The sequence below is a fragment of the Juglans microcarpa x Juglans regia genome, chromosome 6S (assembly GCF_004785595.1).
Source record: "Juglans microcarpa x Juglans regia isolate MS1-56 chromosome 6S, Jm3101_v1.0, whole genome shotgun sequence".
NCBI lineage: Eukaryota > Viridiplantae > Streptophyta > Magnoliopsida > Fagales > Juglandaceae > Juglans > Juglans microcarpa x Juglans regia.
This window is the reverse complement of record NC_054605.1, coordinates 20,172,299-20,189,625: the sequence shown is the minus strand read 5'-3', so window position 1 is coordinate 20,189,625 and position 17,327 is coordinate 20,172,299. Positions and strand designations below refer to the sequence as shown.

The window sequence follows — 17,327 nt, the reverse complement described above, 5'->3', positions numbered from 1 at the left end:
CTCACGCAACCTAGTGGCTGAAGTTCCACCAAACTTCAACTTTAAAGCCTCCCACATGCTTTGGGCAGTGTCATAGATCTCGAACTCATACATTAGATCATTGTGCATGCTACTTAACATTATTATGCGAGCGTACCAACTTTTCTTAGCCCATTGAGTATAGGCTAGTTGATCTATCTTGTGTTGTTCCGATATCCCCTCCCCGGGTGCAGTAAGGGAGTGAGATAAGGCCTCCAAGACCTCTTGCTCATCTAAGACATATTGGATCTTGCGATGCCAAATGTCATAGTTCTCCCAATCCAATTTCTTCCATTTGTTTAAATCGGCAACTATACTCTTTGATGTCATTTCACTACAATACGCAAAGAAGGAATATTACACACACCTAAGAAATCTGCCGCGTCCATTCAAGCTAGAAAAAGAATAATTTAGACATGGCGCAAGATCGAAAAATCGCTAGGCTTCATAATCATCTTTTGCGTCACAATATCTAATTATTAAATTTCTAACATAATTCCCACACAAATTTAAAAAATAAATATAGGAGAATTAATCATCATAAATCTCAACCATACTCTCACTATCTTAAGTAGTCATCTAGTCCTAGTCACATATAAAGACAAAACTTACTAAAATTGCAGTAACCTTTTGGGCTAGTCTACAAGGACAGCTACTCCAACCACAGCAACATGTTGGGCCAGTCTACAAAGATGGTTCATATAAGACCATTACAGTCCATTTTTCTTGTTCCATCAATGCATTTACAGTTCTTACTGGGGTCACTATGGTCTTTTGGTTATACAGTGCATTTACAGTTCTTACTGGGGTCACTGCAATTCTTTCAGCCTATCATTTACACTGACAATTCTAACTAAGACTACTTAATGAGAACTTTTTTATTTTATCATTAAAGACTAATGTATAAAAATTCAAGCCTAACATTCATAGATGATAAAATAAACACATATCCACATGTTCAATTCACATATACATGTAATCACATTTAATCTAAACAATTAAAAAAAAAGATCACATGTAATATAACATAATGGAATAAAAAAAATAGCATGAATATAACCATATATTCACATGTAATCACATTTAATCTAAAACATTAAATCAAAGATCACATGTAATATAACAATATATCTAAGCATATATCAAATCATGAAGAATTTTTTTTTTTAATAGAAACGAAATAAATGTATAACAAATATATTTAAAAAAAACCCCACCTAAACCAAAGATAAGTCGCAACCCAGTGGTGCACGCTGCTTTTGACCGGTGGTCCTGGGTTCGAGTCCCAGAGGTACCATTTTCATCCCCTTCTTTTTATTTTGTGTTTTAAAAAAAATGGGCTCAAACAAGGTTGGGCTTCTAAAAAATGGCCCAGAATTTTTTTTTTTTTAAAAAAAAAAAAACACAGAAGGACCGAACCGGCCCAGCCCAGCCCAGCCTAGATTTAATTTGGTTTAAAAAAAAACACAAATGGGTCGTGAGGCCCAAGCCCATTGGCAGGGTGGTGCGAGTAGCACCTCCGTGGTGTGTGATGCACCACGGTGGTGCACGCTGCGCTAGGTATGCATAGCACCACTGAGTTGGTGCAGCACAACAGCTTCTAGTGCGCTGCCATTTTTTTTTAATCCAGATAAAAAAAAAGATAAAAAAAGACATCAGACAAATCTCAAGCATATGCGAGAAAAAACTATAGACTGGAAGCAATTATAAAAGCTCTGATACCAATGTTAAAAAGTACAGCGGAAAAAATACCTCAAGCTCAGCTTATAAAATTACTCCACAAGTTTTTCCAGATTGATAAATCTCCAACGTTTCCTCTTAGTGGTGAAATGTACTACGTAGTAGGGCTGCAACCCGAACAAAAACAGCAGAGTTTATACCCGACCTGACCCGAAACGGCATCATCCTAGAATAAGCCCGATCCGACCCGATCAAAATAAAACCGGGTCGAACCCGTATGACCTGACTAGGTCTTGCACTGTGGAAGAGGAGAAGAGGGGGGACTTGATGGAAGCATCTGAAGACGAATCCAAGGGACCAGATGAACCTCTGGTTATTTTTCTTCAACGAACAGATGTTTTAGCTTGAACTTGATTTCATAATGATCAACCTCCCATATCTATTGAAACATATAAACTAGTATTGGATCTTAGGAAACGCCGAGATCTTACCATTGAACTTGTTCACCGCACCGCCACGCACCCGAAGTCATTTTCGTACATGGGGAATCTCGGGTAACTCCCCATCGTCATCAATGCACCATCGAAGTTCCCCAACGGGAACAATCTCGGCTCACTCTCCCAATTCGCTACTCCCCGACGGACCATGGAGTCATCGTGTGCAACCACGTTCCGGTGCAGAAGATCGGCGCACCTCGCAGATCCCGAGATAGAAGCTCGCCGGCTACAGCACCAAACAATCTCCACCAGCCAAGCGTAGCCATTATCTCACTTTAGAAATCTCTATCCACAATTAAGTAAAGGCCTCGAATAACCGTGTGGATTTATATACATTAGAAACCAAAAGCTTCTTCCCAGACCAACGATCTTGACAACGATGAGAAATGCATGAGGTACAAAGACGTCTTGGTGGAATCGGCGAAACAGGCTCAATGTGTTGGCAAATGCATGGAAAGATCGAAATAAAGAAAATGCGGACGGGTTGAAATAAAAATGCAAACCCGTTAACTAGTCGGGTTGGAGACCCAATCATGCAATAATCCAACAAAATCGGTTCGGGTCGGGTCGATTTAAGCGGGCCCATCGGACTAACGGATCGTTTGCACAGCCCTACTACGTAGTATAAAACTAGAGTAACACTTAACAAATCCACAGCATAAATATTTTTTCAAGAGAGAACAAAAAGAGAGAGTTTTTGTGTATTTTCAGATGATCCCAAAAACCAATTGAGGAGGACTATATATAGTCCTCCTATTAAGGCCAGCCTTCAATTGCCATTTTGAAATGGCAGTAAAGCAAATAACGCATGGCTTTAAGCCATGCATTACAAGCAAATAACGCATGGCTTTAAACTGTGGTTTAAGAAGGGGGTTAGCCCCACGTGGGTGCCCCTCCATCTAACACTAACTCAAGTTGCTGCATATCTCCATAAATCTAACTCAAGTTGTTGCCATCACACAAAATAAATAACAAGCATATAAATATAGCCAACATTCAAATTAAAATCAAGTCACAATTCACAATACACTGAAGTCACAACATTCATATCAATATAGCCAACATTCTGAACTAAAGTTGTTGCTATCTAAAATCAAGTCACAATTCTAAAATAGAATCATCCATTTAAAAAACAAAAAAAAAAAAAAAAACAAATTTAGATCTCATAGTGGCTAGCCAACCACATGTTTATCCAAAACATGTGGTTGGGTAGCCACTAAAAGCTGGAAATCTGAAATCAGTACCAACATTTACACACCTCCATGACGTGTGGATGGAGATTTGTCAAGTGTACATTCGGAATTATTCAAAGAGTCCTAAAAAATTCTCCTCTAAATGTTAAAGAAGTACGCTTGTTGCATGACATTCATGCCAAAAAGATCCTTACTCAAGATCTCCATCTCGAACGTTCTTTTATCAAATTCCAATTGTACACCTTTATCGTGATCTACCTTCATCACCCATGCTTTCCTCTCTGCCTTTTTTGCCTTTTCAACTATCAAAGAAAAGTAATTAGTATTGATATTTTCTCATTATTGTTGAGTCTGCAATAGCAGCACATTCAGGGAAGTACAATTTCAATATGTCTCATCTAGATCGAGAATTGTTGTTTTGTTTTTTTAGTCATCCTTACTCATACGTATGGCACACATTTTAAAGAGGTGGCTATCGGCTGTTGATGTATGAAAGTCACTTAAAATGTACTACATCATGCATGATTAGGGATGACAAATTCTAGGACAACGACTTATAAGGCTCTTTCAATTCGTGCAAACCACCAATGCAGGTTTGAATAGGGCATCTTTAGCTTAGCTAGACTTAGGTGATGAAGGTCGGCAACTTGCCAAGGACTTGAGGATTATATTACCACAATAGAACCCTAATAGAGGCAGTATAAGGCCAATTGATTAAAATCGATTTTCTCTTGCAAATCGATTGCTCCTTTCCCATGTTCCTCAACAGCCCAGATTCCCAACTTCAACAGGCTTGGAGTAATGAAAACAGCAAGAGAACTGGAAAAAATGAAAATAAGGGGAGAGAGGGAGTGTCGGGACAAAGAGATAACCGATGAAGGGGGTGTTCGGCGAGGAAGAAAGGGAGAGAAAGTGAAAAGGATTTTGGGGAGAATGGATACACAAGGGAAAAAATTTGTTTTGGTTGAGGATATGTGATTTTAGAATAAAATATTGATTTGGTGATGAACAGTGTCTCGCTATATATGAAGAAACGAATGAATTTACTGTAGCTGAAAGCTTCAACTCTTCTATTTTACCCAGTCCAATGCAGCGGGTTTAAAGAGCACAAAGTTGATATTTTGGCTTTTGAGGAGTTTTAGTCAGGCCGATGCGGATGCTGTAAGGGTGTAAGTGTTCGCATAAAAATAAAATAAATTTTTAATTTTTTAACACTAGCTACATCCAATGCGAAACTGCTAAGAAAATTCGAAAGTTAATGCCACCACTGAATAATATCATCCACAAACCGTGTATGTCGAGCTAAAAGATGGGATACATCATTTCCATGCCTACCAACATGAAGAACCTCAAAAGAGAGGAAAGTAGACAACAATATTTTTACTTCACGAATCAAATGACCACACCTGTTCAGATCATCTCCCTCGAGCAAATAGCCTCCACTACAGCAAGTGAATCCCTTTTAAGAATTAAATGAGATATGCCCAGATCATAAATTAATTATAAGACCCTTAGAACAGCAAAGACTTCAATATCTTCCACCTCATAAATACCCAACTCTCTTATAGACATTGCTATGACCATATAACCTTTTTCATCACGCAACACAGCACCCACCCTAGAAGAGTGTATAAAATTAAACACAGCTCCATCAACATTCAGTTTTAAGATCCCACATGGTGGAAGATACCAACGCGACAACTATATCTAATGTTACTCAACGAAATCTCAACTCCCGTGACCATTAGGAAGAACATTAATTTATTAATAGTTCAGAAATATTTCATTTATCAAAATTATATTTCAGAAATATTTAGTAATTACCTTACGAGAGCAGAATTCTCCAACATTTTTTTATCTTTCAACCTGAATTTCTGATTTTTACAACATTTTCTGAGAGTCGCATGCAGATATTATATTATATTATATATATATATATATATTTATATTTATATTTTAATTCTGATTGAATCTTTTTTTTTATGCGTATTCTCACGTCGGCATGTTGTCAACAAATTAATGAAGAATCGACAAATGGATCACATTGGAATATGATTTATGCCACAAGATAGTTATTCCAAAATTCGTGTCCTAAACACCAATTTGAAATTCGACAAAATCAGTTTAAAAAAAGAAAAAGAAAAAGAATTTCGACAAAATCCAGAAATGAATTTATAACCACAAACCACGTTGCAAAGCTCATATATTACCAACGTCATCTGAAAAAGCATAGTAAGTGCAATAGATCTCTCCCATATAAGGGAGTCAGGAATACAACCCCATCACCAACAAGGTTCTCTCAATGCATGCTAACACAATAATCACACATTATTATTCTCTGGTTTTGCTCTCCCCGTCCAGAAGAGAACCAGAATTACGAACATCTAAGCAGCTTCCTAAGCACCATCATCTTCGAGGCTGTTGACCCGCTCACATTCGTCAATCCATTCACTATAGCTGTGATCCAAAAATATGAAATGAGAAAAAGAAAGAAGAATATAACAGAAAAGCAATTCTCTAGTTCTAAAGTAACATTCATACAATACTTCAACTTACATGTCTATGGGTTCAGTTAAAGCTGCAAAACAAAAAACCAAAAAAAGAAAAAGAAAAGAAAGATTAGTACTTTACTGATTTAATATGGCTATAAGATTACTGAAGACTCTTGGGGGAAAAATAAGGATTATCGAAGACCAGTGGAAGCCACAACAAATAAAAAGGCGTCTAATCCCCAGAAAACAATAAAAAGAGGTCATAAAATGCAACTGCATTTGTTTATTATTTTTGTCCCACGTCATAAAAAAAATAAAAAAAAAAAACAAATGCAGTTGGACTAAACCATACAATTAAGTAAAACCAAGAGCAAATTTTTATAATCTATACGTCTCAAATCCGAGAGAGAGAGAGAGAGAGAGAGAGAGAGAGAGAGAGAGAGTTTTTCAATCCAGTCCTGTTTAAGAAGGTTTTACAAGTTGAAACTCTTTTTCAAACTCAGGCCCTGACAGGTTAATTCCCAAAGCCACGAAATAATAATAAGGAACCTGTTACGGTGGTGCTGAAACTCTCTTGGCAAATCCCACAAGAAGCCTCACCAATCAAGTTCTTCATATCACTGAAACAGCACACAATCTTTCAGTTCCAATCAACACCAATATGAAAATTACGTACATGAGCACACAAACTTTACTTCATAAATGCATTAATTAACGAGACACGACTTAAAAAAATGGAAAGATCTTCAGAAGCAAATTGAACTTGCAAACATGATGCTATGTGACCAGAGTCCACAAGTGTAGTGGAAGATGTCAACTTCTAATATAACTATAATTCATCAACTACATCTCTAGTAAAAGTAATTCCATCGTAACAAGGCTGAAGAAAACAGCCAAAACTAATGATAATAATAATAATAAAAAAATGCAATCTTGTTCCATGAATCTAAATGGATGCTACTTACATTCGGCATTCAACACTTGTTCCATGGTTGCAGAAGGGGCAGCTGAAGACAGTATCAAGCTTGTCCATTCGCTTCTTCGGGGTGGCTTAGCCCTTGACTTCCTTTTCCCCATTTGTCAACTCAAACCTGTTCGATATCCATGTTTCACCACATCAACCCATGTTTAAAGCCATCAAGCATGCAAAACATGGGATTATTACTCAAAGAATATATAAATGGAATAAACAAGATGCATTATTGACAGAAAGCAAAATCTTTTCACGCATATTAAATGCTCCTGATCACTGCTTTGATTAGCAACTTCTCATGATGAGATTCCTTTCCCCCAATATTTATATTGATTGTTTCGACATATACCATCGCCATCATCACTACTGAACCAAAACTATTCAACCAGATACGGTAAATCAATTACCAAACAGCAAAGGTTATACACTTGCACACCCAGCAGAGATTTATCAACAAATATTACGGACCGAATCATTCAACGGATACGCCCAAAATAATTTCTTTTTAATTTCATTTTTTCTCTTGATAAACAGTAAGCACTAAGCAGATTGCAAAACATCGAGGGATTGCAAATTTAATCAATCAATAAAAGGAAAGCCCGACCGAATGACCAAATTCAACCTATGAAAAAATCAAAAGCATTAGCAATTAGGCAAACTTCAATTAAAAAAACAAATCCCCCAAACAAATGGGCAAGATTCATATAAAAACATTGGGGAAAAAAATCTAACGAGCAAACTTATTCAATTGATATAAGGTAACCTTAAACCTATACTCCAAAAGAAAATGGACTTGGAATACAACTATACAAGTTTTTCCCACTCATAATTTATAGAGTCCAAAATAATTATAACGAAAGTAAAACGAAATCCCTGACCACAGACCAACGAAACGAAAAATTTGCTCAGAACCAGAAAAAATAATTTGGAAAATTTTCAAAACACTGAAGCCCTAACTCTCTGTGATGCCATTATTGGTCGTCGTCGCAAACCATACGACGAAAACTCGGAATTTCAATAATTTTTCTTTGCTTCCTTGGAAGCCTATCCCGAAGATCAAATCTTCTTATAACAACGAGTGAATAGATGGAAAAGAAGCTGAGAGAAAGGAAAGGAAAGAAAAAGAAGCTTACCCGCACCAAAGTTGCTTGAAATATGATTTCAACGGAGAGACTCAGAGAGAGGGTTCACCCGTCAGTACTTTAGAATTTAGTTGGATTGCAGTATTTATAGAAAATAAAAAGAGGCCTTTGTCGGAAAAAAAATATTTACAATTGTAAATTATATTACTTAACTGTTAAATAATCATTTTAAAAAATTAAATAATATGAAATTTATATATAAAAATTAATATTTTAATAAAAAAATTTTATATATTATATTATCATCTTATTTTTATCTTATTAAATATGATATGATATATTTATTATCATTAAATGATCATTTATTATATTTTTCTTTATTATCTAATGATCATAAATATTAAAATAGATTCAATCTTTTTAAAAATAATTACACAATATTTACAAACTTCACATAGGTAGAATTACTCATCCCTTCTATCAATCTTATCGCTAAATGTTCTCTGGCACGTCATTTATTAAAAATATAAAAAGTTATATTCAAATCCAAATGATACACGGAAATTAAAAAAGAAAAATTAAAAATTAAAACTGAGATTTTAGATTTTTTTATTTTATTTGTTTTTTTAATTCTTTTAATAAATTACATGGCATCACATCACATGACGTGTCGCGCCAAGATGGCGATATAAACAGTAAGTTTAGATGACCAAATGAAATTATTCTAAAAATAATATGCTTAAATATTAAAAAAAAAAAATACCCATCAGTATACTCTCTCGATACAATCTCCGTCTATTTAGCATTATTCTTGTTTATTTTAAAAAGTAGTGTTACTCTGTCGCCCTAATAATACCGTTCGGTGTTTCCGTTAATTGTAAAAAAAAAAAAAAAAAATCATTTTTTTCACATTTTTAATATATTTAAATATTTTAAAAAATAAAAAAATATATCAATACATTTAAAATTTCTTTCTTCATTATTCAATAAAAAAAAAAATTTCGCCGAACGGTTAAACTGAGTGGTATATTTGAAACAGTATAATAGACTTTTTCTATTTTAAAATCAATTATCCAACAAGCTCTTTAGATAAGGGCGGTACTTCTATCTAAATAAGGACAGTCCTGCTGGGACTGATATTTAACGGAAGGAAATGCATCTACGAGTGTAAATGCACTTTTTTTATTTTTTATTTTAATCATTTTTTACACAATTTTAAATATTTTAAAAAAATAAAAAAAATAATTTATTAATATTCACTTTCTTAATCATTGAAAAAAAAATTAAAAATTAAAAATTCAATCGATCACTTTTATCGATTTTTCCCTTAAATAATTATCCTTACTTCTAATTTACCATCAAGATTATCCCCAAGTTTCAATTTAAGACAAATTATAATTCAACCATTTGGTTAACACCTCATGTACAATATATTTAGAAAAATTATATTACTATGGATAAAAAAATTATGTTACTATGGATAACATATATAGTAAAGTATTTATATGATATAATTTGATTTAAAGAAAAATTAAAAAAAAAATTATTGACATCGAGTGTCCGGGAACAGCATCCCAACTAATCCTGAGGGTGCTCAGGTCTCAACTCGAACCTTAGAATTAGGAGGGAGTATACCAACAGGACCAAGATCTTTACCACTTTTTTTTTTATTTATTTATTTATGGAAACAGACTTGTTTCATTAATGATCCGAAATTACAATTGTGACTTATCAGTACATGAAAAATCCAGACTATAAGTCAAACTACGCATTAACTCTAGGGCTTCCCTACACACAAATTCCTTTATAGCAAACATTGTCCTAACTTCTAAAAATTATTTCCTAACAAAGAAAGCGTTCTGTAAAAACAGAACTCCATGGCCCCCTCTGTCCTCACAGGGAGGAAGAGTACGGAACACTACTATGGATACCAAATCCAATAGCCTATTTCTATTACATTACTAACTAAAATAACAAAAAAACTACAGAGAAAAACACATAATCAACTACATAGCCACAAGTACTGGCATGAACCCGGACGTCACGCCTACCCAAGCATCGGCAACTCGAGCCCCGACGGCACGAGCACCCAGCTCTCACGCATGGACAAACAACCTCCATTACGCAGGCGGCACCTACGCACGAGCACTAGCCGTACGGCCACCAGCCGTAGCATCGCCCCCTCTCTCGAACAACTCTTACCCCAGATTGCGTCTGATGTAAAGATTTAACACCTCACTCGGGTCAAAATGAAGAAATAGAGCAACAAAAACAAGAAAACAAAAAAAAAAAGAATTTGAAAAATGAAACGGATGAACAATACACATAGCGTCGGCAGTGGTGCGTGCAGTACACTGGTAACTCTGGAAGGAAAGTCGACAGTCAATCTGGGAAGTCCCGGAGTCAAGAATTTCTGAGAAGCCGAGCGTGGCGTCGGCAAAAGGCTCCCTGGTGGCGCGTGATGGCCACGTGTAGACGAGATCTAGAACTTTCTCTCGCGCGTGCGGGCTACGCTCCACTCTTATGGACGCCGGATTCAGTGATCTTGAAGATCGGTGACTGGGCATCGTTCCGGTGAGGCGCATGTTGAGAGGCGACAACTGAAAAGACCTAAACGACAATCCTCTTTTATTTGGCTTGAAAAACATAAAAAAAATAACCAAAAAAAAAAAAAAAACACTACACAAAAAATAAGAGGAGAAGGGAGCGGAGGAAAAGAGATTTTTGGGGGGAGGGGCGGGGAGCCAAATCTCCCACCCTCTTGCATTAAATATGAGTCTGTGAGAGTTTAGAGAAAATGGAGAGGGTTTTTATCTAGAGAGAGAAATTACCACTAGAAAAAATTGATTAAGGTCTTTATCACTTGAACCAACTCTTAAGAATTAATTTTAAAATTTGAATATTACAAATTAAATCTTATTAGGTATGATGTGAATTTGTATTTTCCACACCGACTTGAAATAGAATAACTCATACATTTATATTTTCAGAGATTGAGAGTACTTCTACTTATAAGTCGGTATGGAAAACACATTCTTTAAACCATTAACATAGCAAGATTTAATTAACACCCTCCATATTATTGGCATGACAAAACTTGATTTAAAAGATAAATTTAAAATTCAAATCTCTTAGAAATTAAATCATGTCATATTAATGATTTAAACGGTATGTTCTCCACACCGGTTTATAAGTAGAAGTACTATTTCTTATTGAAAACTTAATTGAAAACTTTAATAATTTAAAGAAGAAAAATTTTACTCATTATCCTCACACCATACACCACACATGATTTTTTTTTTCCTAACCAAATATGTAATGCATGAATGATGAGCAGAAGAACTCAATTAGTTTAAGAGAAATAAAATAAAAAATAAAATAAATGTAATGTATGAAATGATGAATAACAAAACTCTTTAAAGAATAAATGATAAAATAACCGATAGTTCGGAGGGACTCGGTATAACTTCTTCTAAGTAGAAAGTTGAAGCTCAGAAGAACTCGACTCTGTCCTTTAACCATGCAATCTAATTTTCTTTTCTCGTATTTTTCAGCAATCACAGACAAAGAATGGGTGTATCCTATACAAAGAAAGAGGTTCATAATGCACCGGCATTATATATCAATACATGGAAAGAACAAGATTGGGTGGAATAGAGTTTACTGAGCAACATGAGAAAGTCTGTACAGTTTCTGTTTAGGCAACGAGACCCATGTTCCAGAAGCCAACAAATAAATGGTTCGAACATTACAACTGTCAAGTCATATATGTTCATTTACAAAATATAAAACAAATATCAACTTGCTGCCATAATTAGCTTTCAAATGGAAAGACAAATGGAAGAGTATTTTTTTTTTTCACTCGATCTTCCAACTGTCAACCCATTTCTATACATCCCTCCTTCCTGTGGTCAAGGCCTCAGATTTGCAGATGGGGCAGACATTCTTCACGAGCAGCCACTTCTTTAAGCAATCCGCATGATAATCGTGCCCACAATCAAGAATTCCAATTTTCTCTTGGTTCCTATATTCATCCTGCAAAATAAAGAACAACCCGCAAGTTAATGAGGTAAATGGATTAACCAGGGTAAGTAGTAGAAATATGAGCGAAATAACAACTCAAACTTCCCCATTGCTAAACGGTACTTTTAAAGTACCTGGCATATAATGCAAGAATCAGCTTCATGATCCAAAGAAGCTGCTTCCTCCAGATTAATAACAGTAGCAGATGATAGATAGGTTTTTGTCCTCAATTGACTTGTGACAGTTTCCTCCGACAACCCAGTGCTTACATTCCCAATCTGTTCCCCCAATGCAAGAAGGTCCTGAGGGAAGAAAATTCAAGGTAAAAAGTTAATAGGGTGTCTTCAAAATTTGTACAAACAGAGGTAATCTCTTTTTTTTTTTTTTTTTTGTGAACGGAAAAAAATCTATCAACACTATCTCCAATATGCCACTCTATGTTCTATTTAGCACTAGAAGCATTTCCTAGCAAGGACTATACATAATTAAACATTCTCCACTTACCTCATAAGACATGTGCTCTATATCCAACCTCATATCTCTATGATGGTCCATCAAACTCCCCACTTGATAAAATTCTGGAATATCTAGTATGGCAGTTTCCTACACATTAACCCAACACTTAGAGCCAGTTTGAACCATATCATTCGTCCAAATAAAAAACCACTGCTTATTTACAGAAAAATAATGAAAGAGAAGAGGCAAAATAGAGAATATTACATCAGCCTGCAGAACTCTCAAGTGTGGCAGGTTGTGATGTCTAGGAGTTGCCTCAGGCATGAACCCCCCTCTGTGAGGACGGTATATCCGAAGCCCAGTTGGTGGAACAGCTGCCAAATTCCTTAGACCCATCTCAAAACTATTTTGAGAAGGATTCGGAGTGCTGCGTAAAGAATTTGTAGGAACTCTATATGAAGCTGCAGCTACTTGAGGGTGAAAGTTAATAGTCTGGCCTCTCACTCCTAGCATTGACGGGCTTGGATGTTGATGATTGTGGTGCCGGTGATTGATGGGGGATGGATGCTGGAAACCAGATGAAATTCTGTTGCTAGCTGTCTCATGATATCTCGGTGCACCCATGCTGCGAGTCTCCACAGAACCTCCATTGGCATTGCTCCCTGAGAGAGAGAGAGAGAGAGAGAGAGAGAGGAAATTAGGCTCCGTTTGTCGCAATAGAGGTCTTCTCACAACAAAGAAACCACGAGGGATTTTGATAGCAACAGTCATGCTTATGAATATTAGCTTCGTTACATATAAATGAAGAGGTGGAATTGCTTTGACATTCTAAGAAAAAATAAGGATACAGGACAATATAAATCCCACAAAACAACCTCAATTTTTTTGCTAATTCCAACAAGTAAACCTAAGAATAGGTTGTTGAAAACCAATAGAGCTCTGAAAAGGATAAAGGAAACCTATGAATAGTTTGTTGCAACAGGCATATCTCCTAGCTATCGCAAACCTAAGAAATTTCAGTTTTCTAACATAAACTTCGCACCACCGGTGCAAACAGAGCTCTGAAAAGGAGAAAGCAATTAAGGAACGGGTAGTTTACCATGCATGTGAGGCATTGCAGGAGGCTGGTTCCAGACTGAAGTACCTCCATCACTGGAATTACTGCTCAACTGTTGCTCCAACCAGAGAGCACCAGCTGGCTGAAAAGGCTGACCCATATAATTTCCACGAACCAAATGACTATGGTCATGCACCATAAGAGAATCCATCCCAGTAGCACCTGATCTGTTTCCCAAACTATTCTGGGGTCCTACTTCCATGAGTGATGGAGTACCAACCCCTCTGTACTGAGACAGGTCAAAAGATGAGGAATCCATTACAGAAACGCCATCAGGATGCCTTGAATTCAAGAGAGCAACTGAAGAACTAGAGCTTGATGAAGCATCATTATGCTGAAAACTCCCAGCAGTTCTTTCAGCATATTTTCTCTTGCATGGACCCCTGATGTCATCCACAAGATGACTGTTGCTTCCATGCTCATCTGCAGAAACTCCCATGACTCCATAATTGCTGGAAGATGCCAATTGACCTGAGGCCCCATGACTTCGGGGAGCAGGAACTACCCCACCACCAGATGAAGGTGTCATGTATGAATAATAAAAGTTGGCAGCAGGTGCGATACCTAAATCAGGATTATGATGATGCTGCATCCCATTGTAATGTGGCATCGCATAGATCATAGCATTTTCACAGTGCTCTACATATTGGAGGTCAACATTTGCTGTGTTCCCTGAAGCTGATACCATACTCCGGATATTGGGTTGTGCAAAACTTGTATTGGCCCCGAAAAGGATGCAGGGCTCTGAACGGAGATAATTCTGGCCATTTTGATCCAATCCAAAACCAATCATCTGATTAGTGCATAGCATATTTCTATGCCCCATATTGAATACCTGTTTTCATGTCACAATAACATTGAAAATCCATCAGGCTGGGGGGAGATGCACCATAGAACCTCAAAAGAAACTAAAATTATTCGGTAAATATGCACTGATTCAAAGTAGAACAACAAAAACGCATGTGCTGTTATTCAACTTGTCAGGTGATTGACCATACAAACACACCACCGGAAAGAAACTACAAAGCAAAAAAAGTCCTTCAGCCTGTTTCACCTTTATAGTCAGAATATGTGATGTCACAATGCAAATTTCCCCACATGTTTTAGCAACAGTCTTCAACTATAGTTTCCTGTCAAGCATCCAGATAGATCCAAATCTATTTATATCCAAAATAAAGCCGCTCTCCATTTTTGCTTTCAGTAAACATAATTACTTGGTTATAGCTTGGCTATGTTTTCCTCGCAACAGGACAAGTAAATGATCACTTCATCCACTGACATCTAAAACCGTAATGATGCAACCGACCATGAATAGAACTCTGAAACAGATCGTAGATACCATAAACTTTTATTCTACAATCCACCAAGACCAGAATAAGTCTTCCAATATATACACTTTACCAAATAACCAAACAAAAAAATGTCTATAAAAAATAACTACTCTTAAACATGGTCTTTCTAGAAATAACCTCAAACTCCTATTGCCCCTACCAGTATTTCTAAAAGGCCTAATTCTAGGATCTAATATTCTATTTCTCGACTATAATATTGGATAACAGAACCATCCAACAAATAGAGTAGCGCTCTCATCATGTGATGTAAACCTCACTAGCATAACCCACCCCATAATTACCAAACAAAGTCTGGACGATCACTCGCTTCCTATCTACATTCATAACCCGCAGAGGAAAGGTTTAAAGAAATTCTAGGTTAAAACTACTGAAAATAATGTATTTGTAATCAACCAACACCCATCCCGATTGTTTAATTGCAAGCAGATTTTCACCCAAAGGAGAAAAACAGAAGTAACCCGCTTGGCCGCTTTGTTTCCGGTAAAATGTAAGTACAATAACAAAAAAGAGAAAATCATACGATTTTTTCCAATTTCTTAAAGACCTAGAAGAAAACTTACCAATATTCAAAATTTCTTACTCTTTACCCAGTTGCCGGGTAAAGGTACTGAATGACAGTCTTTTTTTAAAAAAAATTTATATATATAATTTTAACCTTATATTGTCAAGGATCATGTTGAAAATTTAAAAAAAGAAAGAAACATAAAAGGTTACTAAATGTAGATATGATCTTTGCCGAATTCTTGGTTACCCATAAGAAGAATATTTATCACCCTATGCATACAAATTTCCTTCGCTTTCATCTTCTTTCCCCCAGTTTTCCCGGTAAAAAAAACACGAGCATAATGAAACCCATCATTTGATACTAAAAAAAGGGAAAGTTTTCAAAGATTTAACGTTATTTTTGTAACGATCATGGGGAACTTTAAAAACTAAAAAAACATAGAAAGAGATGAAATCTTAAGACGGTTTATACCTGAACTCTGGGATACCCAGAAGAAAATTGATCACGATATTTAACCAAAAAAAAAAAAAAGACTTTCAATATTCATCTTCTTTCCCCAGTTTCCAGTTAACCAAATATATGAAAGGATAATGAAGCCCTTTACATCAAATTAAAAAAAGAACAAAAAATATCTACTGGTATTTTATAACCGATCATGTTAAACTTTGAAGATAAGATAAGAAATCGCAGGATAGATATACTCACTTGCGATCGTAGAGAGGGCGATCCACGATCTCAGAGAAAGAAAGAGAGGCAATCTACGAACAGAGGAAGAGAGAACGAAAGCGTTCAGAGATTGAACATCAATATTAAAGATGAAGAAAGCATTGTCTCGGAGAGAGAAAATCGGTTTGTGTATTTAATAGCGCTACGGGTGGAGAAAATGGGTCCGTTTCGGACAATGTCCACTGTCTTCATATTAGGGGAAAAAGACAATTTTTGAGGATTTTGATGAAGAATATTATTTTAAGATTAAGGGCCAATTTGTACAGTGAAATAAGTTGAGAGAGGTGATTTTAAATATATTAAATAAAATATTATTTTTTTAATATTATTATTATTTTAAAATTTAAAAAAATTAAATTATTTATTATATTTTGTGTGAAAATTTAAAAAAATTATAATAATAAGATGAGATAAGGTGAGATAGTTTTCGTATTCAAACGATCTTAAATTATTTTAATAAACGTTATATATTTGTTATTTGAATAAAAAAAATTTTCTAATATAAAAATAGTTAGTAAATTATAATATATATATTTAATTAAATTTTATATTTATGGTTATTGAAAAATGTTTATAAAAAATATTTCACCACTTTTTTTCTGTTCTTGATAATAATGGAGTTCAAAGAATTTTCGTGTGATCGTTTTTATGAGTTCTGACATAAATTATTTTTAATTTCTAGAAGTGGTGGAACATGAAAATTATTTGAGGAGATGAAAATGTGTTTTTGAATTAAAACATGTTTTTATTGAAAGCTAGTGGAAAATAATGTTCTGTTTTTTAATTTTATTGGCAAACATGCAACTATGGTCATTTCTTATTTTATACATAATTAATCAAAATCTAAAATTAACATAATAAATTATAAAATTTGTACGACTAAAGATAACATCTTGAGTAAAATCTATCCGTTAAAATTGTATTGCGTTTCTTATTGTTGCCGACGTTTGGATTTTAATCCATTGTTGAAATTATGAAAAATTGAAATTTTATATATAATTTTAAGAGTAATGTTATATACAGTCGTATAGTGTGCAAGCGTTATGCAATCGTTTTGAAAAAAAGTAGGATCGACAATTAAAAATTTAATTTCTTTTCACGTGAGTCCCTTATTTATTCAATTTTTTCAAAGTGATTGTACGTCGCTTACACACTCACAACTGTAACTATCATTTGTCTAATTTTAATTTTAGCTCGTGCAAATATTGCACTC

At 35.2% G+C, this 17,327-nt stretch overlaps 2 protein-coding genes across 3 annotated transcripts; both read right to left on the bottom strand.

Moving 5' to 3' along the window:
* Positions 1-5,559: 5,559 nt before the first annotated feature.
* Positions 5,560-6,966, bottom strand: LOC121237373 (transcription elongation factor 1 homolog). The gene is given in 5 exon segments (XM_041134081.1): positions 5,560-5,845; positions 5,945-5,966; positions 6,430-6,500; positions 6,846-6,927; positions 6,930-6,966. Coding segments are annotated over 5 exon segments (264 nt in total). The 5' UTR covers positions 6,958-6,966; the 3' UTR covers positions 5,560-5,784.
* A 4,613-nt stretch (positions 6,967-11,579) lies between these two features.
* On the bottom strand, positions 11,580-16,272 carry LOC121237366 (probable E3 ubiquitin-protein ligase ZFP1). 2 transcript variants are annotated; one of them, XM_041134073.1, is made up of 6 exons: positions 16,094-16,272; positions 13,514-14,366; positions 12,679-13,076; positions 12,463-12,561; positions 12,093-12,260; positions 11,580-11,970 (listed from the first exon to the last, which is right to left on the bottom strand). In XM_041134073.1, the coding sequence occupies exons 2-6, from the start codon at positions 14,355-14,357 to the stop codon at positions 11,824-11,826; spliced, it is 1,656 nt and encodes a 551-aa protein (XP_040990007.1). In that variant the 5' UTR covers positions 14,358-14,366; positions 16,094-16,272; the 3' UTR covers positions 11,580-11,823. The 2 variants fall into 2 exon arrangements, with proteins under 2 accessions (XP_040990007.1, XP_040990008.1); XM_041134074.1 differs by lacking the exon at positions 16,094-16,272 and adding an exon at positions 14,586-14,661.
* Between the last annotated feature and the right edge of the window lie 1,055 nt (positions 16,273-17,327).